This window comes from Uranotaenia lowii, chromosome 2 (assembly GCF_029784155.1).
Source record: "Uranotaenia lowii strain MFRU-FL chromosome 2, ASM2978415v1, whole genome shotgun sequence".
Lineage (NCBI taxonomy): Eukaryota > Metazoa > Arthropoda > Insecta > Diptera > Culicidae > Uranotaenia > Uranotaenia lowii.
In genome coordinates this window covers 375,920,478-375,947,424 of record NC_073692.1, presented here as the reverse complement: position 1 = coordinate 375,947,424, position 26,947 = coordinate 375,920,478, and the positions used below count along the sequence as shown (strand labels likewise).

The window sequence follows — 26,947 nt, the reverse complement described above, 5'->3', positions numbered from 1 at the left end:
GAAACACTTTTTTGAGCGAAGCGCGGCTCGCAGGGCGCATGCAGTTTTCTCATATTGAATACATTTTTTTTTTCACTTTTTCCGACGAAACTCAGATTGATAATTATCATAAATTACCAGTTCATACAAAATCGAAAAACAATAATGTCAGTGATTTATTTTGAATATACCTAGACTGCCCCAAATTTGTATGGGAAATTCAAAACCTGTGGAATGTTATGCGCTGCAGGCTGAAATTGATCCTAGTCCTAGTACAAGATCTCATGCCAAATTTGGGCGAGATTGGATCACGAGAAGGGGTCGCTCAACGAGCCTGAAGTTTGTATGGGATTTCAAGACATTTTGTTCTGGAGAAACATGAAAAACCAGTTTTTCATCAATAACTTTGGTTTCCGTCGGCCAATTTCTTTCAAAAACGGTTTTTCTTAAAGCAATCTTAAATGCAGTCTTCGGATGAAATATTTTTCATAATAGGCTTTAAGAAAACCCGTTTTTGAAAAAAATCGGCCGACGGAAACCGAGCAGTTTTTCATCAAAGTGATTGATGAAAAACTGGTTTTTCATGTTTATCCCCAACAAAATGTCTCAAAATCCCATACAAACTACAGGCTCGTTGAGCGACCCCTTCCCGTGATCCGATCTCGCCCAAATTTGGTATGAGATCTTTTACTATAGGCCAAGGATCAATTTTAGTCTTCATTCGGTGGTGGTGTTAGAGTAGAACATGCATTTATTCCACACTCATTCGGACTTTTGGTTTTTTTTAGCAATTTTCAAGCATTTTATGTGTTGTTTTACATGCAAAAGAGCAAATATACTTCCGAAAACATTCGTAACTACGAATGAGCACTGACATTTCTAAGTGCAGTGGAAAAGTGATTAGGCCCTTTTGACTTTATTTGAGATAATGTAGTATTGTCCCTGAATCCCCAAACCGGAGTTTTCGTCAACATCAACGACATTTCATGTGGACCAGACATCTATCAAACATCTTCCAAGTGTCTGAGCCAAACAAACGAAAAGTTGCCGATTGCCGAGGAGTTTGATGAATTTTTCATTTTCACTGGTTGGCAAGGTTACCATTCACCAGGACGAATACTTCGGATTTCAACTGTGTTCGATGAGATTAGCAGGATATTTTTTTGAAAACTTTATTATTCTCATTTTGGTAAGCGATTTTAGTGAGCGATTTTAAGTTTCGAATCGACTCAGCATCAAAAGATTCCAAAATAATTATGAATTCTTGACAAAACCAATATTAGTACCTAATTATTTTTATATGATTAAAAAAATGTTACGGTTTCTGTGATCGCTACTATTTTTTTTTTTAATTTTATTGGAAAGTCATACCAAACATCGACGAATTGAGTAATTTCACTTGAAAAATAACAATTCACAGTTTCAGGAATCCAGAATGTCAACAGCAAAATCATCTCATCGATATTCGGAGTTTCAAACCAAAAAATATTTTATTTATCGTCTATAAAATCAAGACTTTGAGAGCAGATTGAAAATGTAAAAAAAAAACTTTTCGAAAATACGTTTAGAAAACAAAACATTAAGACCAATGCTGAAAAGACAGCGGTTTAAAAAAAATGTTCCCCATTTCCAGTTATTGCTGTAGTATTTTCTGCTTCAGAAGACTTTCACATAGATGTGATAAATAATAGCAGCAAACCGGTTTAAACAAAACATGATTTTTCTCAGGAGAAGAGTCAAACGTTTTTAGGAACAGAAGAAAGCCCTTGAAAAATTTACCGTTTTGAAAAAAAGTAAAGCAATGATGTCTATGAACGGAAAATCGAATGTTGGCGAAAAAGTTCAAATTAAATGAACCAATAAAATAATTCGAAAAATGGCCACTGATTAAGATTTAGCGATAGATCTAGCCAATTCATGCTTACATTGCCAGACTTGCATTGGAAACGGCATTAAGCTATAAAGATTTGAAATTGAAAACATACATAGATTTGTTTGATTTAAATCCTATTTACAATGAAGTGACGTTAAATCATTATATTTCTCTATTCAGATGATTACTGTCTATGAAGTTCTTCAAAATATAAAAAAATGGTTTAGAAGGTGGCTCATCCCTGTCCTAAATGATGAAATGAGGAAATATCTGACAACGTTGAAGGCAATTTTTTTCGGGGACAATCTCCATTTTTACTGTGTTGATGAGCAGTTGTCCAATTTATGATCGAAAAAAAATACGAATGCAGTCAAGAAATTAGTTCAATTCGAAATCATAAATACTTTTTTTTTTTTTTTTTGTTTCGATTATAGTCGTTTTACCATCTTTATGGCATTCGCGACTTTATCAACGTTACAGTTGGCGGATCGTTATTGAGAAACTATCCGGTACAACTGTGTTCGATGTTTACTCTTGGGCTCGAACTCGCGGACATCGGCTCAGGAGACAACAGACTTGCCAACTAAGCTATATCACAAGCCCATCATAAATACTCTTGAGTTAACTTACATAGCTTTTGTGGAAAAAAATTGGACCATCACGTTTTGTTTAGGTTTGAATAGCATATAGCGAAAATTTAAATAAGAAACGAATCAACTGTTATTTTTCAAAATTTTCTTTTTTTTTATTATCATGAACGATATTTTTGTCATATTGTAATTAATGAGGCAATAATTTTTATAATTTTTTGCAGCATTCAATATCCAAAAGCTATTGTATTGATATACATTATTGATAATATTAATAATAATTTTTAGGAGCATTTTTTAAACTTTGAATTGTTTTCTAAATTTCGTTTATTACGCTCTAGACCGCATTGAATGAATTGTAAACTATTTTGAACTTCTTCTTGAATGATCATCAAATTCAATTACATGGATGCTTCTCATCATTGAAGTTGTGAAAAAAAAACAAATGAAACAAGCTAAAATCAGCTTTCCGAAATCATCAGCACTATTGATTTTGTTGGTTGCACATGGAATATATTTAAACTCGTTTTGATTCAATGTTTTAAAGCACAGGGCTTAAATCACGATAAACGTGATCATGGACTTTTTGAAGGTTTTACTGTCAAAATTGCTTGATAAAATGTTCTACAATGTTTCATTATTATGAAATGCGCATGTATTGCTGTTTCTTTTTTCCTGGTCAATTCTCCTATAAGGGAGATAATTTTTTTACTTTTTGTATTTATAATCTAATCACAATATTGTTTTCATAATGGTTGTAGATCGTTCAATTTAAAAGGGGCTAGTGATATAGCTCAGTTGGCAAGTCAGTTGCTTTCTGAGGCGATATCCGCGAGTTCGAACCCAAAACTAAACATCGAACACAGTTGAACCGGATAAGTTTGTCAAAAACATTCCGCCCACTGCATCGTTTATATAAAGTCGCGAATGCCATAAGTTTGGTAGAACGATTATAATCAAAACAAAAAATAAATCAATTTTGAAAAAAAATTTTCAAGGTGCCAAAGCTCTATCTTTTGAAACAGCATATTTTGAAGACGGCTTTTTGAAAACTTACCTCAAAAAACTAAAAATTCGTTTGACTTTTTCCGAAGCGAGCTTTGAGGCCTGCTTTTCATAAGAAAGTTGTGACAATTGTATACCTGCACAACTTTATTGAAGGTATCAAGTCTCAATTTTGAAGTTTAATGGTACTTTTTGTTTGATTTTATTTTAACTGCCTTTAAAACATGCTGTTTCAAAAGATAGAGCTTTGCCACCTTGAACAAAGTTTTTAAAAATTGGATGATCTACAACTTTCATGAAGACATTACTGGAACAAATATCAATTTCTTCTTTTGCCAAACTTCCCCCCCCCCTCCCCTTCGAAATTTCCATAAACCCGAAGGGGGGAATAAATTTTAAATGATGTATTTAATGTAAATTTCGATAAAAAAAATTCAAGAATGCTAAAGATTACAAGACGAAAAAAACAAATTTTGGAAGATGGAAGTTATCTCAACTTTTGTATTCTTGATTTTATTGAATTTTTCGATTAAACATTTCTTGTTTTTTAGGTTTTGTGCAATGATATTGAATGCAACTTTGTTGCTTTCGTGAAATTTATTCCAATTTATTTGTTTTTCACATTATTTTTTATTGCCCCCCCCCCCTGGCCATGTTCCAACTCCGAGTGACCAAAGAAGGATTTGAAAATTGTTCCGGTCTTATTGTGATAAGGTGAAAAATACAAAAAGTAGAAAAATTGTCTCCTTTCTAGGTAAATTTGTCTGAAAAAAAAACCTCAAAACATGTGCATTTCAAAATATTGAAACATTGTAGAACATATTATAAGACGATGTTTATTATTAGGCCTTCAAGAAGTCCATGTTCACTTTTCTTGTGTTTGAAATAATTCTCTCGAGAAGCGTTGTTTAAAAATCAAAATGTTTAAAGTTGTAATATAAAACAATCACTTTTTTGACAGAATATGAACGATTTGGAATGGATCCTGAAAACTAATCGTCTTGCTTTTAAGAACCAAGCATTTTCATATTTTTGGATTTTTTTTAGGGAAAGAAGAATCCATTGAATTCAGAGTTATAAGCTCAAGGCTGCGATTTCAACGCTTCGATGACAAGTAAGAATAAAAAAACGGGAGATTCGACAATTAAACGTGCGTTTTCTGGGATAGTTAAAATCAAACCCAACGCATGAAGCTTTTAGAAATTTTATCCGTTTATTGTTGATTACACTAGTTTACAGCATTTTTGAACTCAGTAAACTGAAGGTCATTTCCAATGTGAAATCGGGCGCTGAATCCGAAAATGAAATTCAAAAAAATCTCAGTAGAACCGTTTTTGAGTTATGCTCCAAATATGAAATTTCGGAAAAATTAAAAAAGTTCTTGTACTTAGATTAAAATATCTCGGACGGCATAACAGTAATTGGAAATCTCTCTTCTGCATATTGAAGGTGAATAAATTTTCTATCGATCATCTGAACACTGTTTTTGCGTTTGACCAACAGTATTGTTGATATTAGTGACTTTATGAGGAAAAATTATAAAAAACGCATTTTTTTAGAGAAAATTTTGTTTCAACGAAAGTTTTAGACTCGATGGTAGCTTTTAAAAAATCTGATTTTCTTTTGCGCTTAAATGTCAATTTGAAACAAAGATTTCAAGTGGTTATTTATCAAAATCGGTTGAAAATTGAAGAAGTTATGGCTACTTTATCACAACTGTATTTTTTACAGTTTTTAATAATTTAACGAACCGCAGTACACTTATCATAGTATAGGAAGAATGAAACATGATAAATCTCACTCGCTCCAAGTCAAAATTATTTATTAGCTTACCAGAAGGTCACATGCCAAGTTTCAGGAAGATCTGACCATAGGGAGGGTTTGCTTAAGTATCAAACGAGAATAAAATTTTGAGGTATTTAGCCCGAAAGGAACGAAAAATACTGGTTTTTCATCAATAACTTTTTTCATCACTAGCTGATTGTTTTTTATGGTTGATTTTCTTAAAGCTTAAGTTGAGACAAATATTTCACCCGAAGACTGTAACTCGATTGGATTTGAAACAGAAAAGTTATTTCGGTTCAAAGATTGTATTTTGGTCGAAAATTGTCGTATAAAACCAGTGATTGAAATCCTCACCAATTTTCTCATCAGAGGCATTCAAAATACACACTTTGAGGCCTCGCATAGCTATACAGGAGACGATACATATACATTCATTCAAACCTCCCCCCATGAGGAGGATCTGCTCTGAGAGACACTATCCGTTTGCTGCCCCGAACGAACTCTCTCAACGTTCGGTTGCTACATGATGCATGAAGAAGACGAGGCACACATACTCATTCACGTTGTTGAATTTGAGGAGAACATCTTCAACCTCGCCGCAAAGGTTGAGGCAACAACAAAAACAACCGAACTTATTGCGTTGCACGGCCCGCAACGTATGGTGAAAGAGGGGGGAAGAAAAAGAAATGAAAAAACTAGCTGCCTGCGTGCGGTTGCTGTGCAATAATAGCAATAGCAGAAAAACCTCACGCATTCGATCCAGGCACAAACGAGGAGACTCGGGTTTGCTCTGCCTTTTGAATTCGGTTCCCTCAAGGTTGGGACAGGAGATGAGTGAGAGCCATTCGTTTGGTTTTTTGGATTCGCTGCCTCGAATGTATATTGCTTCATGAAGGCGGCCATGTTTAGAGCGTATACATCATCGGTTTTGTCGTTTTCGCTGCCTCAAAGCAACCTTTGCTTCCGAGTAAAGCGTTGAGCGAGAGATGGTTGATCAACTCATGCTCAGCAAAATTCAATCACTGTATAAAACGCAATGCGTAAAAAGTACTCATTGCGTGTTGGACAAAATTTGCGGCCTTTGAACCGCAATAACTTTTCTGTTTCAAATCCAATCGAGTTACAGTCTTCGGGTGAAATATTTGTCTCAACTTAGGCTTTAAGAAAATCAACCATAAAAAACAATCAGCTAGTGATGAAAAAAGTTATTGATGAAAAACCAGTATTTTTCGTTCCTATCGGGCTAAATACCTCAAAATTTTATTCTCGTTTGAGACTTAAGCATACCCTCCCTATGGTCAGATCTTCCTGAAACTTGGCATGTGACCTTCTGGTAAGCTAATAAATAATTTTGACTTGGAGCGAGTGAGATTTATCATGTTTCATTCTTCCTATACTATGATAAGTGTACTGCGGTTCGTTAAATTATTAAAAACTGCAAAAATTACAGTTATGGTTAAGTAGCCATAACTTCTTCAATTTTCAACCGATTTTGATAAATAACCACTTGATATCTTTGTTTTGAATTGACATTTAAGCGCAAAAGAAAATCAGATTTTTTAAATGCTACCATCAAGTCTAAAACTTTCGTTTAAACAAAATTTTCTTTAAAAAAGTGCGTTTTTTATCATTTTTGTCTCTCATAAAGTCACTAATATCAGCAATACTGTTGGTCAAACGCAAAAACAGTGTTCAGATGATCGATAGAAAATTTATTCACCTTCAATATGCGAAAGAGAGATTTCAAATTACTGTTATGCCGTCCGAGATATTTTAATCTAAGTACAAGAACTTTTTTAATTTTTCCGAAATTTCATATTTGGAGCATAACTCAAAAACGGTTCTACTGAGATTTTTTTGAATTTCATTTTCGGATTCAGCGCCCGATTTTACATTAAAAATGTTGATCAGTTAGTCAAGTTCACGATTTTTTTAAAATTTTGTAAACTAGTGTTATTAATGTGATCAGTTCTTTTATGAGAATTATGAGAAAACTTAAACCGTTTGGTACTGCGAATTCATACAAAGGATTTCTTTGGATGATCATTTCTCACGATAAATAAAGGGATAGTTGTATTCATTAATAGATTAATTGAAATATAATCCAAATAACACCTTTTTTATAACATAATGAAATGGGTGACTCTGATTCCGAAAGGATGTATTTTTTGGTAATTTACAAAAAAACATTTAAAAATATTTACCATCTTAAAAAAAAACTAATCACAAAACAGTGTGGAATCAAACAGCAAAAAAGGCACAATAATTGAAAACATGCAGGAATTTCTGAGTAAAGAAAACTTGAAAAGACCGTTCTACGGATAGATCATCCATCTTAAAAAGTGGAATTTGATTAGATATTATATGGGACAGATAAAAAACATTGTTATGATTTGATAATACGTTACAAAAATTCAAGACAAATTTACTCAAGCTTTTTAAAAAACGATGGATTAAATGATTTTCGTGATAGGATGAATAAGCATTCAAGGGAATGTGTTTATGTTTTTTGTGAACCCGAGAAATGCCGGTTAAAATCAGCTAGTTATTAATAATACATTTCATGATTAGAATTCTATGAAATTAAAAATGAAAAATCTTGGCATCTCAAAAACCAACATTTTATTTAATATATGTTATTTCATATATATTATCTGTTGGTTTGTGTTCCTAACTAACTCTGATTGAATTAAATCATTTATGTCGAGTTTAAAATCGAAATAATGAAACTGCGATCGCCTGTAATTTGAATCCTTAGTCAAATTCTTTCATTGATATTTTTTTCTCCTTGATTATAAAACTTCACTTCGAGCTGAATCTGAAGTTTTAATTTTGATTCCGAAACGTAATACTGCTTTTTAACCTGATTTCAAATTTTGAATCCCGAATTTGAAAACGATTTTTGAATCTTAGTTCCAGATGTTGATTATTACTTATGAATAAATTGATTTTCGGCGAGACTTGACTGAAATCGCCGAAAATCAATTTATTTAATACCCAACCAGTCGATAGATTTTTAAAATTCTTACTGATTATGAGCCAAAAAGCAAAATTTAGATCAGAATTACAACCAGAAATCTCTTATTTGAACTCTGAATTTTTGGTTTTCATTGTGAATTCTTTCTTCGGTTATTTATTTGAAATTTAACTTGTGAATCTGAATGAATCACAATTATTAAACTTTCTTCAGTTCCTATTCTGTATAAGAATTAAAATTATCTCTATCAAATCTTAAAAATGGTTTGTAATTTAAAATATTTTCTTTTACTATTCCGAAATGATGAGTTTCGAATATAGAAGTTTGAAATTCGAATTCGAATTCGAAGATTCGAGATTCGAATCAGGGTTTTTTTTCTACTTATGGTAAAAACTGAAATTCAGTAACAATTAACTGGATACAGAATCCGAGTTCTTATCAAAGACATCAAATTTAAATGTTTTCATTCAAATTTAGAACCACAAAATCTGGAATTATTCTAAGCTAACTTAGGTTACCTAAGCTTTCAAAATATTTTTCTACGTGAAATCCGGGACATTTTTTCCAATATCCGCCAATATCAAATTTATAAAATAATAACACTTGACTTTTGTGTATCAAAATACTTCAGTTAATTTTAAATCACATTTTAAGCTTTCAAAAAATAATTCACATTAACTTTGATAAAACTAATTCAAGAAATTTAGACGCAAATACAATGTGCAAAACTTCGGGCAAAATCTGGGAGATTAAGAAAGCTTAGACTAAATCTTATTGAAATTCGATATTCAGAATTAAATTACTTTAAAAAAGTTAGATTTTTTTTTTAAAAAGTGTAGTAGAACTATTGACCTTGTATAAGATTCCGATGTTTTTGTTTAAGTTCTGAGTCAAGATTGTTACACTTGAATAATTTTAGTCGTTCGTCTAAACTTTATTAGGAATTTTTAATTTTGAGTTTAGAGAAGAACATTTACCTTATACAATGTACAATGGAAGTTTATATTTTGCTTGAAGAACTATACTTACCCGCATATTTAAAAACTAAATTTCATAGAGAATATGTAATGTCATGTGAGCTATCACCTCTATTCAAACAAAAGTCGAAAATTCAGTTACAAAATTCCTTGGATTCATTTTACAAAATTTCTTGGATGATAATTTTAGTTTTTTTTTAGTTTTGAATTATTTCACTACTTTACAAAATTCAAATTAAAATGTGAACTTTATTGACCGACCAAAATTTTTCATATTAAATCGGGCGCAGAATTCGAAAATGAAATTCAAAAAATCTCAATAGAACAGTTTTTGAGTTATACTCCAAATATGGAGTTTTGAAAAAAATAAGAAAAGTACTTAAACTTAGATTCAAATTTCTTGGACTGCGCAACGTTAATTTGAAATCTCTTTTTTGCATTTTAGAGGTGAATAAATGTGCTGTTGATCATCTGAATTTCATTTTTACGTATGATCAGGAGAATTGTTTATACTAGTGACTTAATGGTAGAAAAAATTATCAATAACGTATTTTTTGGGGACAACTTTGTTTCAGCGAAAGTTTTAGACTAGACTAAACTTCAGCAACCCCTCCCCATGGTCAGATTTCTAAATCTTCGTTTTAAATTGACATTTTAGGCCAATGGAAAATCAGATTTAAATGATACCATCGAGTCTAAAACTTTCGCTGAAAAAAATTTTTCTCTAAATAAATGCAGTTTTTTTTAAATTTTTTCTATCACAAAGTCACTAACATCAACAATATTCTTGATCATACCGTAAACTGGGGGAACATTAATCACATTTTTAATTCATTTTCGAATATTTTGGAAGGGGTTGCTTTTTTGTAACACTAAAAAGTTCTAAAATATTTACTGAGGTATAAAACATGATCATTGATAGCTGAATTTTCAAAAGACATTGGTGACTATAACTAAAAGCTTTTACAAAACCAGATTTCATGTTTCGGGGTAAATTTGGTAACTATGGTTTTAACGTAAATATCGATATCAGTCATTTTTTGTTTGGACTCAATTGAATTTAAACGTTTTCTTTCAAAAACAAATATACTCAAAAGATGGACTATATTGCTGCATACATTTAGGGGCAAAAATTATAAACATTTTTCAATATTTTTTGGCCTCAAAAACAAATGAAACTTTACATTCATGAAATTCCTTAGGTCCTTCCGCTGTTCCAATGTTCTTTTTTATTCAAACTTGGCCATTTTTTAGGGTTTTTAGCCATTTGTTCTATAAAAGCATTCTCATAGAACATGTCCGTTTTTTTATATCCAAAAGTTTTCATAGAATGACCATAAAAATAACTCTAAAACTATGCCTATACAATGGAAAAATATTAAAATTTCGTATTAATTAACCCATTTGCTTCTAAATGCTATCATTTTATCAAGAAAGGTAATTGTTTTTGAGTCTTCGAAAAAACCGAATTTTTATAACTTTAAAAGTACATTTATAGTAATGCTAGCTTATTTTACCCGGCCTTGCTCGGGTTCACAAAAAGTATATATAAAAATGAGTCGTTTGATTTTTCGAAATGTTGGAAGCTTTATATTCATCATTTTAAGAAATTTGCCTCATGTTTGGCCACGTATGTTTTGTAAGTATTTTGAAAGTATTTATTGAGATGAGAAACACAGTGAATTCTCTATTTATTTATGTATTTATTTTTTTGAAGAAGCTTAAAGTTTTGAGGATTATCAATAGAATTTCAAAATAATTTTCTTTCCCTTTCTCTATCACGAAAAACTTTTTTTAACCAAACCTTTTTCTAAGAAGCTCTAATAGATTTGGCCTTTAATTTTTTAAATGCAAATGATAACATGAATTTCTATCTTTCCCATCCTCCATTCGATGAAAATCTCTTTTGGAGATTATCCCACTTTTCAAGATGGATGATCTTCTTGTACAATGGTATATTTAAGTTTTATTCACTTAAAAATTTCCAGAAAACACTTCCGAACCTTGTTGAACTTTGTTTAAGACTCATTTTGCATGTTTTTAATTGTTTGTGTGCTTTTTTCGCTTTTTAATTGAACACTGATTTATGATTAGTTTTTCTTAAATGTAGAAACTTTTACTAAAAGTTTCTTGGATTTATCGAAAATAAATCATCTCTGAACTGAAATTACCATTTAAATGTTATGGAAATGGTCTTATTTGAGTTCTATTTAAGTTTTTTATCCTCGGACACAATCATTTTATTATTTATTTTGAAGAGTGATCAATGATAAAATTCTTTGATATCATTTGTTTGGACTTGCATTACAAAACGAATTTTTTTCCAAATTGGATGGTAGAATTGAACACATTGATGGCCCAAATTAAATCAAAAGTTATAAATTGGTCAATGAAATAGAATTGAATAAAGCTTAAAACCTCCGATTTATTTATCTAATAAAATTTCTACTCCCCCGCTTAAATTTCCCGGCGGCTATCAAAGCATTGAAATTGCAGCCTTCAACGAATAACTCTGAATCTTATTAATTTTTCTTTCTTTATAAGGAATACTAAAAATATGCAAATGGTTGGTTCTTAAAATCTGGAGTCTATGAAAACGCTGTTCATTAGTTTTTCAGCCTCCAGTCCAAATAGTTATTCACGGTTCACTTTTCAGTTCACTGAAACTCTAGTCAATATATTCCTAACAGGGTAGTTGTATTTTTCAATCCTTAATTAAGGCTCATTATTGCAATCAAATACCTTGTGGTATGACAAATGATAGAAGCACAGCGTTGGCATAAGTTGAAACTTTATAATTTTTTTTGTGAGAGATACGGGTTTATCTTACTTTGAATAAAACTAGAAGCAATAAGAAATGTTTTAAGCAACAGAATTAAAGTTTTCCTAATCTTTGTTGCAAAGACAACTTTTCTACTGTCTCTCTAAAATTTCTACTGTCTTTCTGAATTTTTCGTCAACATCAATAAAATATGCCAAAAACAATGCCGTTTGATTGATGATTTAAATAATTCACTCAATATTGTTGAGCTTTAAAATATTATAAAAAATTTCAAGTTATAACGTTCCGCAGAAATCTGGAAATACAATTTAAAAAAACAAGAAACTTATGAAGCGTATCTAGCACAAAAACATAGAGGTAGGAGGATATGTAGGGTTAAATTCCATTTGCAAACTTAAAAATAATGTTTGTCCGGAAAAACAAAACACTGTACTTTGATCTTATACAGAAGCGAGCCTATTTACATAGTATTCCGGCGATTTTTTAAATAAATATATTCAATGAGGTTTAGGAGATTTTTTTTTTTATTAAAATTAAGAAAAGTTAATGCTACAATATTTTACACTTTGGCTTTTTACATTTTTTCTAACTTTTTACTACTGTTTTCTTCTCTTGCATTACTATTTCAACAATAATATTGGTACTTTTTATTCAACATTTGCTCATTTCAATTAAACGATCTTAATTGTTTGTATTTTTCAATCAGTTTTTAAACTACTATTACAAACTATTTCCGTAACCTCATTTGTTCCATAGACGATATTGATTTAGAACAAGACTTCGACCTAACCCTTATTTTATCAACTTAAATTTGCTTCATTTTCGCTCTAGTTAAAACAGTTGGAGATACTGCACTTCCCTTCAATGCATCACCTTTCACGCCTTGGTCAGAATCTGCGGTAGAACCATCTGAAGTCTCCATGTCGCCAGCAACTTTCCGGCCCCGTTTGCGCCGTTCTTTTACGGTCTGGAATCCCTCCTCGTCAAGCTTGGATTGAGTTTTAACAGATTTCATCTTTTTACACACCTTCTGCCAACACTCTTATCTTTCCATCCACACAAGCAAAATGGAATCTAAATCTATTAAAATATTACCACATAAATAATTTTCAAAATATATTCTTGATGTTTCAAAACCGCTCTATTAGTACTAAAAGTTCATTACATTTTTTCCTGACTCAGATAATTTGTTATTAATCATGAGTTAACTTTACACATATTATACATCATTTATTATAAAATTTTCAAACTCAGTGAAAAACCGACAATAAAATCAAATCTTAAAAATATTAGAGTAAACTTGAGAAGCCTAGGATATTTTTATCGCACAAACAGCAAAATATGATTTAAAAGAGGTTTTTTATTTGGAATTAAGGGTAAGATAAATATTTGATTCACAAACATAAACATGATGTCCACCTGGAGAATAAGACAAATTTTATGCTATCACCAAATTTCCAAAGTCGATACCTGATCAATCCAAATTGTAATAGTTTATTGATAGAATTTTTCGAACTGTACAACGTATTCATTATTTTGAATTAATCTGAATACATCAATCTAATCACATAACATAATTTAGATATTCAGTTATATGAGGCCGAGTTAAGCTAGGGACAATTAACAAATTATTAAATTAATAATGTATAATGTTAGGTTTGCATATGTTAAGTGTGTCTGAAACCACTCCGAATAACCAATGCAAACATAATTAATACAAAAACAGGAGAATAACGACCGTTTGCATCCTTTAAACATACCGTACAGTTCACAACCTATTTAAATGTCATTTTATATTTTTACGGCCTCTAGGCTTAATCAGGAGTTTCAATAGGAAACTTAGGCGGGTTAGGATGTTAGGAGCTCAGGTTTCAAGTGGTTTTATCGCGTACTAAGGTGATTTTCCATACCTGTTACCGTTCTGAAGCATTTTGACTTGAAAGAATTATGAACCACCTTAGCCAAACTAGCAATTTTATCGGATGTTAAGAAAACCAAATATTGACTGTGTACAAGCGTCGATAAGATCGATAACAAAAGCTTGACACATCAATCGTGCTGATGTATGCAAGAATCCATTTCCGCTCAAACCTCATTTCTTGTGTCCCAAGTGCACGCACGACATGTTGTGAGTCGTCGAGATACTAATTGTGCAAACCTGTCCCGAATAAACGCTGACGAGTTACAAAAAATCATTCTGCGGAGTACAGTAATTCGTGACAGATAGGGGACAACAGTCCATGCCGATCTCGCGACCGGAAAACATTTAAGAAGCACCTTAATACTCTAATTGTTGTTTGGTTTTGATCACCGCACTTTTCTATGGTTTTCTTTGATTGATAATTTTTTCGGTGATTTATTCAGGACGAAATTAAAACTGCTTTTTTTTTACGTTTCGGCCTACTGAACTTCAGCCATCTTCAGAAAAACTGTATTTAAAATAAATAAAAAGTAACAAATTTTATAATATTTTCAAAAAACTATTTCCTATGCACACTATCTCGAAACTCACAACTTGTTTTGCCGCGTGTTTCCCTAACGGCCGTCTCTTGATATTTGAAATCGACGTCAAGAAGATGCTCCTAGTCAGCCGTCGTCTCGGTGCGCTTCAGGTTGGTTCGTCGTCGGTTTGATGCTCGGTTGGATCGTGCTCTTGAATTGGGGCGTCCCTCTCAGCTTTTTTATTAGAGCGTTATAGATGCTAGAGATTTCCATGGCATCTCGTTGGATGTTTACTGCTCGCTCTCCTCTCAATTTTATATGGAGTGTTTCAGCGATTTTCCTTCTACCCTCATCGCTCACTTTTTCCAAGATTTTGACATCATCGTAGTTGAATGTGTGGTGGTTTTCCACAGCATGTTGCGTTAAGCCGGTTGTCGATGCGTTTGGTTTGAAACTCGAACGGTTTTTAGAAACAACATTACAATTTAGTTTTTGTTATAACAGAACCAATTTAAATCAGACAAATACCACTATTACGTTTTTGTGTTCTGAAATGGTGATAAAATGCAACAATAAAAACAAAAGTTTTTTAAAAAATTTATAAGGTACTAAAAAATGACAAAAAGATGAAAAATTCAAAAAGTTAAAAAACAAATTCAAACAAAAGACTGAAAATGACTAAAAACAACTAAAAAATGATGAAGAACGAAAAAAACAGCAAATATGACAAATGAAAACAAACATTATAAACAAAACAAGATAAGTGAAAAATGCATCAAAAACATGATGAAAAAAAATCAAAAATTACTAGAAATGGTCGGAAATAGACTAAAAATAACGTTTTTGATAATAATGTTAGTGATTTTGTAAAAATAACTGATAAAAAAGTGGAGAAAAAAAACCGTTCGATTTTGGCAACATTCGATTTTGGCAACACAAAATGTACGAGCGTGTTGCCAAAATCGAACGGAGTCTGTATATTTGTAATTTTTAATTCTTTTTTCGATTGTTTGAGATGTTTGTCCACAATATACGCGACCGCATTCGCAAGGGATTGCGTATACTACTTGCGTTTGTTTCATTTTCGGTATTTCATCTTTAAGTTTGGTGAAAATGCTGTTTTTTATTTTGTTGACCGGTTTTGAAGAAGCGATGATGTCGTATTTTCGTAAAATTTTAGTTACTTTTTCACTTAGATGGGGAATATACGTCAAGGATGCGTATCTGCCCATTTGGACGTCCCTGTCCTCGTATTTGAGTGAGTTGTAGATTGCATCAACACGTGCACTTAAAATTTTGTCAATGAAATCATTCGGATAGTTGTTGCATCTGAGAATTCCTTTGACAGTTAAGATGCTTTTTTCTCGTTCTATTGTGTCAGTTAATTTAAGTGCGCGGTCAATTAATGCAATTGCGGTATTTTTCTTGTGCGCATACGGGCTGCTGGATGAAAAATCTAGGTATCTCCCATTAAGTTGTTTGGTGAACCAATTTTTATTTATTTGATTACCGTTTCTGGTGAGGGTCATGTCCAGGAATCGTATAGAATAATTTGTTTCCCTTTCGACTGTGAAGTTAATGCTGTCGAAAGGTTGGTTAAATTCATTCTGTATTTCATCGATTTTGTTTTCCTCTGCAATAAGAAAACAGTCGTCTACATATCGTTTGTACGTTATAAGGTTGATTCCCTTTGTTTTCAGTTTTGCAATAACTTCTTTTTCAAGGTGTTCGAGGAGAATATTCGCTACAACTCCACTGAGAGGTGACCCCATCCCAACCCCGAATATCTGTTTGTACATCTTGCCGTTGTACTGGAAGAAAGATGCTTCCAGTACGATTTTAAGTGCACGCAGAAATTCGAGCCAGGGGATTTGTGTGTGTTGGTTGATTTCTCCCCATTTTCCTTCGATTATTTCGTACGTTTTTTGCACTGGTACGTTAGTGTACAGTGACACGACGTCGAGAGAGAACATAACGTATCCCTCGGGGATTTGAATTTTGGTGATCTCATTCGAAAAGTCGAAGCTATTCCGAACGTGATATTCGGTTTTTCCAACTACCTTTTGTAAGATGTTAGCAAGAAATTGAGCTAGGTAGTATGAGGCTGACCCTACGGTTGAGACCACAGGTCGTAGCGGTCGGCTTTCTTTATGCGTCTTCGGGAGCCCGTAAATTCTTGGTGGGGGGCAATTGAAAAGAAGCAGAGTCGAGAGTGCTCATATCGTCATCGGGTGTTGTCTTCGAGCATCGAGAACGAATATCGCGCGCATCCGAAAACGAGATCCGCCTGTGCTCCGTGCTAAGCCAACAATCAAGAAGATCGAGATTAGGATACGATGTGCCATAGTGAATAATTTGTGTTGTGAAGTGAAAATTGCATGCATGCGGCGGGCTAGCTCTAGTGAGAATTGAGCAACCGCTTACGTTTGTCCGTGTTTGTGATAGTAGAAAGAAGAGCATGCTTGTGATCGGCCATACGAGAGGCGAAGAAAGAATTCTATCACCAACACAGTCCTGCCATTTGTTTTGGTTCATCTTTCTTGTTGGAATTTAAGAAGGATAGAGTCAATGACCGGAACAGCTGTTTAGGAAGATAGCCACAACAACAACAAGCAGTAATCGGTAGCAGACATCGAAGCCCGTATGAAGTCGGCGCTGCAGTGGCGCTTTATATCAAGGTACATGATTAGGCTTAAGAATGTATAATTAAAAGGCAATTATCGCATTGTTTTGAAATTCGCTATTTATGATAAATCAACAATAGCTTATTCCATCGTGTTTGCACACACGAGTTCATACCAATATGCTACATTTGATGGTCGATCATGCTTCATCATGTTTGATTGTGGAATAAAAGTTTAGCCATTATAAAACCACATGGCGTTATTTAATCTGTTGATATTGGAGAATATTTTGATGATTACTTTGGTAACGAAATAAGTTGAATTGAGAGTAGGTATTATTATGATGATTATGAAGATGTAAAACAACGGTACTTGTGAGAACGTCACTTCATGCAAAGCGAGGCAATATTTAAGATTACGAACATCGGGTAAAAACACAGTCGGCAATATACCATATTACCTTTTCCCCAAACATTCAGCGTGGAGATTTGTGGAGGGATGGCGTACAGCCGGCCTCCGCTAAACATATGCTGCACTTCCCTTCCTACTATCGACTACATGGACTTGGCCGGCGTCGTTATTGGTTCATTTTAAAGTAGTAGATCCTCAAAACTGTACAGTGAGATTGCGTTGCTTGTTCCCAGCACCTTTCATTTGGTTCATTGTGCAATGTTGATTATCTCGAACCAATACGGAGTGCAACCATTATGCCATTGGCCTGCGGGGGCCGTAGGTGGACCGTAGTTGATAGCAAGCTCAAGCTCAAGCTCATTATTGCAATCAAATACCTCATACCAGTACCACGTGCTTTGAACAGTAGAAGGAAAAAAACCAGCCAAAAACTTCGCTATGAATTTTTAAATCGCTAGCAGGCTTTGATTTGCTTTCCAGTACACGTGAACTCCTGGACGCTCGTTTCTAATGCCCGGCCCATGGTGATGGTGAAAATACCCCCGCCAAAGGAAACGAAAAACGGTTGGCAAAATGGGTGCCATGACTTTTGATTCGTGTGAATAAAAACGAAAGTTGTATGGGAGGCAGGGGCGGTCCTAGAGCTGGCTCTTGGGGGGGGTGATTTTTCAAATTTTCAAAAATCAGTCAATAACGTAAATATATGGCGAAAAACACGTTCATTTGGAGAGAGCGAGTGGGAGGTGGTTGGGAGAGGGGGGGGGGGGGGGGGGTTATTGTTGGTGTTGTGCAGTTTCAAATGAGACTCAAATATTTGCTCACACCAGAGAGCCCTTGAGAAGGAAACGTCCATGGGTAGGGGGTTTCGAATTTCAAATTTTGTTAGAAATTATAACAATACCAAAAAAAGGACATGAAATAAGCAAATTGATTTCTTAAACCATATTCAAACCCATATTCATCACACAAAGTCGAAAAAAAATTACTAATACGAATCTAAATAAATCAGAATCAAAGAATCAAATAAATTTTATTTCCGGTTAGTCATTGATAAATTTTTCAAAATGTTGATTCTTATTCTAAACCAAAAAAATAAAGTTAGTATTTTCAAAACATCAGAAACAGAATGCGAATTAAAATTTGGAATAAAATATCAACCATATTAATTTACATTTCTTTTCTTCAATTTCAATTGCAGAGTTGGTTGAAAAATTCCTTTGTAATGCCATCCATTTAACATTTTATTCGATGAGGAAAATATTTCCATTTTGAACTTCAGAGAATTTATTACACAATTAGGAGCTGATAAATTTTAAAATAAAAATAATTAATTTTATTGCAAGAGTGTCAGTTATCAAAGTCTGAGATAAAATCCTTTATAAATATTCAAATTCTACCAGCAATCAAAAAATGTTAATTTTTGATCGTGATCGCAGTTATAACTTTATGTATTTAAAATACATCCACAATTCATCATCACTGAAAAAGTACAAGGTGGGAAATGGAAGAGTTCTTGAAAAATCAAATTCAAAACTGATCAAAATAAAAACTAAGAGTTTCAAGTTTTATTTTAAACTGGAAAAAACTGATTCTTAATTTGTTTAGTATACTTTATTTAATAAAGAAATAAACTTTTTTAATGATGAATGATCTAAAAAAAATCTTCAGTTTTTGATAATTCGGAAAGACAAGAATTTCTGACATTACTAAAGAAAGTTTTTAAAAACAAAGATTTTATTTCATTTTAAAAAATTGCTGAAGTCTGAAAAAACGATTTGGTTTCTGCTTTGAGAAATTTCATAAATTCAACGTAGTCATTACTTCTATAACTAATAGTCGAAAAAATCTATTATTTTACAGACTTGAGAACAATAAACAAACAGAAAACATCAATAATTTTTTTTTCACAGAAGTCAAAATTACTTGCGTTCTTGTAGAAAAAAATGTGTATGAAGTATGAAGTATTTTCAGAAAAGTGCAGAATTTTCTTAAATAATTTTTAACCTAGGGTGATTTGCCAATCGTTGCACAGCTAAGCACATGATTTTGGTGTTTATGCTGTATTTTAGTCATTTCAACAAAATTCACTCGATTTTTTTTGTCGATACACTCATACAGGATTGGTCAACAAGATCCAAAAGTTCAAGTGTTTGAAAAAAGTGACATAAAAATTAAAAAAAATCATTTAAAACAGCTTGTCTGTGTCCAATAGTTGCACAGGCAAATTTTGTGTCGTGCATAATGTTGTCCGATTTTTTCCAATGGTTGCACATTTTAAAAATCAGTCACCATGATGTCGAATAGGCTGATATTTGTTACGGAAGCTTATTATGAGAACTTCTAGTTCAAATGCAATCTAATTTTTAGCCGGCCCCTTATGGAGGGAGGGGGGGGGGGGGTGGTCTTCCATATAAACCGTCCAATGCACTTTCTAATTCCTATTCGGCCTACAAAAAAATGACAAAGCCGCCGGTTTGAGTTTCTGTAATAGCATTTATAACACGTAAAGTTTTCTCAGAATCTCAAATTCACCTCTTAATTTACCTGAAGCCATTTGAGTGGAGTGTTATTTAACCTAATTTGCCCAGTGTTGAGCCTTTTTTTATATGTCCTACCAACATAAAATTTTATGTCTTTAAAATCCCATAGAATGACCTGAAAGGTATTTAATGCTTAATTTTTAAGTGGCTATTAACACGTGAAAAGATTAGAGAACGTTATCTGTTTTGCCCCCTTTTACCCCTATGAAGAAGATGCGATTTCATAAAACAAATGTTTTAGGACTCACTTGGAAGTCGATCGATTTTAACATAATGAATCTCAATTTTAAACTTGAAAATGGACACAACCACGCCCAAAGTTTCAGATCGTTTGACTGATTTATGCTCATAATATACAATTTTGTATAAAAATTTTATTTTCGAAAAATTAATTGATACAAATATCTTTTTCATATAAGTGGGTTTATTTGTAATTAATGTTACCTCTGTAGCATTTCATAAATCTTCAGGAAACAATCACATCACATAGAAATGCTTCCCAAGAGTTTTCCGGCTGAAAAACTGTTTTGGATCAAATTAAGTTTCACAAAGCTATGACTGTTTATTTTTCTGGATGATAAGGGCCAAATACCAACCTTCGACTTCTAGTTTTTGGGATTAAGGGTCGTAGTTTTCCTACTGTACAATATTCTGACAATGTTAATAACAATATCAAGGGAATCGCTGTTGACATGGAATAAAATTCTTTTAAATATGTCGTCAAGAAATTAGAGAAACAGATTTTTTCAGAACAGCTTTTAGATTCTTTGCATAAAATGTTGAGTAAATGGTCGGGATAAAGGATTTCAAAATAAATCTGATAAAAAAGTAATCTCTCAAAGCCAATGCAGTTGAGTTGACTTTGACACTTTTCAGAGAATGCAAATTGCCCGACTTTCTTACATACATAAGTTTATTCAACGAGTTTAATAATTTCAAAACTTCATTTTTAAGATTTTACGGTAGAAAAAATAAACTTATGGATATGTAAAGTGTCTTTGAATTATTGAACTAATTATTAAAAATCAACATTGAGTGCAAAAAATGTGAAAATTCTGAGTGGAAAATAATTAATTAAAGCATAGAATTTATTAAATTACTAGTTAAACGGAAAAATCCACTTATTCAGAAAAAAACATGTCATATCAATAGACAATTAGAGATGTTTTAGTTGCATGTAGTCAATGAACATGTTCAATTTTGTATGACAATTTGTATGCAAGAAGATCTATTCGCATATACAATGAAATGAATTTTGTTTTAAATTATTGATTTCACCCATTCTTAAGATTAATTGTTTGCCAGAGTGAGAAGAAGCAAAGTATTGCACGAAAAAAGTTAGAACCATTTCGAAATAAAAAAATCGTAATCCATTCAAAAGTATTGTAAAATTGCAGGATTTGCTTTCTGAAGCTATCAATAATTTCATGACATGTTTTTGCGAAAGTTTTAAATCATCACACTTATTGGCTATGCAAGCAGTAAAATGCGATTTTTATTTTCATCCGGTTAACCAGCTTTCAAAACACTAAAATTAAAAAAATATTTGCCTATTTTGAATTTTTTGTATGACAACGAATATCATTTCTGGGGTACAAGTTAGGTTTAGTTTTTGTTCACATGCAATATATTGCAAGAACCAAAAAATATTTAAAAATACAAAATTATGTTTTTTTGAACTTTCAGTACATCTCTGATGGTTTTTGAATGATATTTTGGATTTTTCCGTACAAGCCTCCTCACTAATTCAAAACACGTTGTTATAATTCAGGACTTAATCAATCGCTACCAAAATTTTTATTGCTATTTTTAGCTGTAAAAACAACCAAACAAAGTCATTGGAAGTATACGAATTAATAAATTTGAAATTTCCAAACAAATTTTTCTGCGGAATTATGTACAACAATGGGGCAGGAGGATATTGAGCGGACCAATTGTTGCAGTAACGGGACTCACTACCGCACTTCACTGATGATATTGATGATATTAGATAAAAAAAATCAACTTCAAACCAAATTTAGCCTATTTAAAACTCAATTTAAATGCTTTCAAAGGTAGAAAATAGTTTTCAGATATTTTAATTTCAGGTTTCAGTTAATGTTGATTATCTGCAAAAATTTCATGTTGTTCAAAATTACCCCGGTGATCAAAGTTCCCCAAATTTACGGTTCGTGAAACTGAAGTTCAGGAGATCAATGGCAAATTTATTCACCTCTGAATTGAGATTTCAAATTAATGTTACGCAAACCGCGATATTTGAATCCAAGTTCAAGTACTTTTTTTTATTTTTCTAAAATTTCATATTTAGAGCATTAATCAAATATGTACTGTTCAAATAAGATTTTTTTTAAATTCATTTTCGGATTCAAAAAAATTTAAAAAAATATTTTAACGAAAATTATAGTAATAAAATACGCTGCTTTTTAGATTCTCTTCTAATCTCGCACACCCTTATCTCCTTTTTCGTTCCAGGCTCCGGGACTGCAAAAAAACCCAGTGACACCAGTGGCGTCACCGTGATGTTTATCTTCAACTGAATCCGGTCGATCTCAAGTGCAGGGCACATTACCGGGACCCGCCAGGGAGTGATAAAAAGTTGTAGACGTTTCGCGCTAGTAGTTACAGTGTTTATTATAGCGGCGTTCCGAGATAAATAGGAAAAAAAATAGTTAGCCCACCCACCGTCACGATGGCCATTACGGTGACATTGGCGACCACGCTTGCGAGCGGAAAAATGACCGACGGCAGTGCTCGTGTTAGTTTACTACCATCGAGTACGGAAATGACCACGTACAACATTTTAAATGAAGCCATCAACTTCACCGTGCCGGGAATTCCGATTGGGGAGGACCTTGTGGAGAGGAACTCGACTAGCAGTCAACCGCAGGAGATGGAAGATATTATAATGTCTAATCAATTCGTGCAGACAATTTTTTACATTCTGTATTCGAGTATTTTTATCCTTGGCATTTTCGGGAATGTGTTGGTGTGCTATGTGGTCTTCCGGAATAAGGCGATGCAATCGGTGACGAATCTATTTATTACGAATTTGGCACTATCGGACATATTGCTATGTGTGCTGGCGGTCCCATTTACACCAACCTATACGTTTTTGGGACGTTGGGTCTTTGGGCAGCTCATCTGTCACACTTTACCGATGGCACAAGGCTGTAGCATCTACATATCAACGCTGACGCTAACTTCCATTGCGATCGATCGGTTTTTTGTGATCATTTATCCGTTTCATCCGCGAATGAAACTGTCGACTTGCATCTTCATTATCATCTTGATATGGATTTTTTCGGTTTTGGTGACTCTACCCTATGGTTTGTTCATGCGGATGCATGACGACGCCAACGGAACGTATTTGAACACCACGCTGCTAAACGCCACGACGCCGGAGAATAAAACCTATTACTGTGAAGAAATGTGGCCATCGGAGGATATGCGTAAGGTTTTCTCGATCGTAACTTCGATCCTTCAGTTTGTGCTACCTTTCATCATAATGGCGTTCTGCTACATCTGTGTGTCAATTAAGCTGAACGATCGAGCTCGTACGAAGCCTGGATCGAAAACAACCCGCCGAGAGGAAGCCGAAAGGGATAGGAAGAAACGCACAAATCGGATGCTGATCGCCATGGTTACCATTTTCGGGGTCTCATGGCTGCCCCTAAATTTAGTCAACATGTGCAACGACTACTACCCAGACATCAATGGGTTACCATTTTTCAACCTTCTATTCTTCATTGCCCACCTGACGGCGATGAGTTCGACCTGTTACAATCCTTTCCTGTACGCGTGGCTCAACGAGAACTTCCGGAAAGAGTTCAAACAGGTCCTTCCCTGTTTCGATCCCTCGCGGGGACGCAGCGCCGTCTCGACACGACGATCCGAGCACCGAACCTGCAATGGTAACGAAACCATTCAAGAAACGCTGATCCCGTCCTCACAAATCTTACCACCACTGATGTCCCGATCACCTAACACCACCACTACCACAACCACCACCAACACTAGTGAATCCAACAAACAAACAGTAGATTCCATTCTCCTATCAGAAGTGGTCCCACCTCCACTTCAAAACCCTCCCCTCCTTCCCTCGATACAGTCTCAGGAAACCATCATGCTACCGTCCGGAGTCCTCGAGACCCCTTTTGAGGTGAAACTTCCTCCACCGCCGCAAAAGTGCGCTAGTAATGGTAACTCCAAGAGCAGTTCCACCAATACAACTACCACTAGTAGCACAACCACTAACATCAACAACAACAACGGTTTCGGAAATGGGGGAATTTCGAAGATGGCGACCAATGCCAACAAGTCCGTCACCATCTCCAGCACCAGTACCAATCCTAAGCTACAATCTCTGATCCTGATCAACGATGGTACCTGTGGTGATACCAAGGTGCCGGAGGTGCTATAAGCATACTAAGCAAAATGGCACAACACTAAAACTAAAATACAAACGAACGAAAATCAAATGTGATTCATGTGTGCGTGTGTGGTGAATAATTTCCTAAGGTAAGTGTTTATAATTAGACTCTAGTCTATATAACCTTTTTTTAAATTTAATGAAAAGCCCTTCCACTCATCACCATTTTTTATATCACTAAAGAAAGTCTTTAAAAACATATAAGAAAACCACAGACAAACAGACGAGACACTCAAAAGAAAATTCATAAGAATTTTCGCAAGATTACATTGCCATCTAACGTCGGTATTGTCTACTTATCAGCTGTTTATAATAAAAACTGATCCAGGAAGCCTACGATATTATGATGTTACCAAAATCAGTAAACATATATTTTTTTTTCATTAGTGCTGAGACTTGTTTCCTTATTCACTTGTATTAATCGTGATCAGGACAGCTTTTATCATTCGCGATCAAGGAGCAAGCAATCTAAACAACTGTTTTAAAGAAAATGTTTCAAATTGCCGTTATTGCCATTCACGAGTGTTGTGGAGTTTAGCAGTGTTCTTGTTTAGACCGAAATAATACAGAGATTTAAATTCTTGAAATGAAGAGATAATCACCGTAAATATATTTTATGAAATTATTTTACCGGCTATATCTGTGAAATTTTATATTCTTTGTGAAAGAATATTTAAGAATTGAAAGATTATAGACGTAAAGAAGATTAGAATAAGGTGAAAGATGTTGAAAATGAGCGGAAGGGTAATTTTAATTTGAAAAACTTTTCATCACATTTCATCGTTTTGTTCCTCACGGGCCTACTACCTTGCAGTGGTAGATACGGGATAGATTTGTAGCTACCACTACACAATAGTAGGCCTGGCGTTGTTCGTTCCACGACCAACGAGGAACAAAACGATGAAATGTGATGAAAAGTTTTTCAAATTAAAATTACCCTTCCGCTCATTTTCAACATCTTTCACCTTATTCTAATCTTCTATCCGTCTATAATCTTTCAATTCTTAAATATTCTTTCTCAAAGAATGTAAAATTTCACCGATATAACCGATAAAATAATTTCATAAAAGAGATTTAAATTCCTGAAACTGTGATTAACGAGAGTAGCATAACAGAGTATGAAAAAAATATCCAGCAGGCCTTAAAGCTAAGTTTCTGAAATCGGATTATTTTATCACTGCATCAATGCATCGTAAATTCTATAATTTAAATTAGTTAACTTACAATTTTATATTGCAGAAGCAAATAATTGAAACATACACAAACTAAAACGTTGACTAGCAGAATTTTTCGTGATCCTGTAGGAATATTTCTAAGTCGGGATCTAAGCTCGGGTAAACATCAGAAACTAACGATTTGGAAATATTTATTTTGGAGGAAGTATTCCTATCAATTATAAACTATCTCGGCAGTTCGGTCTCTGGCAGCACCAATAACCTATTGTCAAAAAATCACAGTAACAGCAAATCTTAAATGTTATGTGAATTTTTAATGTGAACCTGGTCAAAATAGATTGACTTCAGGAATTGAAAGATTTCTCATGAAAAATAAAAGTTTTTTATTTTTGGTAACTGTTTTCATTTGAACCTAAATAATACAGCGGTTCATGATGGTCGATGCCTTGTTCCTGTAGAGAATATTCACTCTGGTCTTTGGTCTGGTGGTCTTTTAATAAACAATTTGTGCAAACAGCTCCGGGGAAATACACACAACATAGGAAAAACCTAAGAAATTGTTTCTTATGCATTCCGACTTGGCATTTGATGGGTGCTTACTAGTCTTTTTGGAAAACTATTTCATTTTGATAACTCCAGCGGAAAATCTTCGCAACATCAGCTAATTTAGTGTAGTTACTCTTCTCCTTCTTCTTCTTCTTCTTCTTCTTCTTCTTCTTCTTCTTCTTATTCTTCTGACACTAATATGGCTAAAACTTGTATGCTTCCTGGAAAATGAAAACCTTGCGTTCCTCATTTTTCTTTTCAACATAGTATCTGATACATAGAACATGCATTGCATATACTACTACGGCCAGGCCAACCATGTTATGATAAACGCAAAAGATACAGGAACAAGGGAGGAATGAAGAGTGGAGTTCCCTGCCAAACGCTTCATATGCTTGTATATGGTTTTGATTATAAATTTAAAATAAAATATGAATAAATAAACAGATTAAAAATAATACAGAACGGGCTCACCAAATCAAAGGGAAACTATAATTACGGATGATTCAGGACGCAAGAATAGGTTTAACTGCGGCAAAAAATTCTGAAAACTCGGCTTGACTGGATCAGTGGATGTTGGGAAAACTGCTTGCTTTGATTCTTCGCAGGAACCGAGGCTAGTTAGTAGGTCTTCTTTAGGATGGGCCTCTGTTCCAGAGTCCGGTCGGTTCCATTTTTCGGACTTGAGCCACCGAAAAGCTTCCAATTCCGAATATTTCACATATATCACAAATTGCAGCAAATTTTGCTGTCAAAAAATAAACTTCTAATTTAATGCACTCACTTCTCTATCATCTATTCAGTCATTACAG

At 33.6% G+C, this 26,947-nt stretch overlaps 1 protein-coding gene across 1 annotated transcript in view; it reads left to right on the top strand.

Annotated features, from left to right (window-relative positions):
* LOC129740893 (neuropeptide Y receptor type 2) overlaps nucleotides 1-24,497 on the top strand; it is a 513,355-nt gene extending 488,858 nt beyond the window's left edge. Inside the window, exon 3 of the mRNA XM_055732539.1 lies at nucleotides 22,458-24,497. Within this exon, the coding sequence (XP_055588514.1) occupies nucleotides 22,675-24,405 (1,731 nt within the window). The 5' untranslated portion in view covers nucleotides 22,458-22,674 and the 3' untranslated portion in view covers nucleotides 24,406-24,497. The remainder of the gene's footprint in view (nucleotides 1-22,457) is intronic.
* Nucleotides 24,498-26,947: the final 2,450 nt, after the last annotated feature.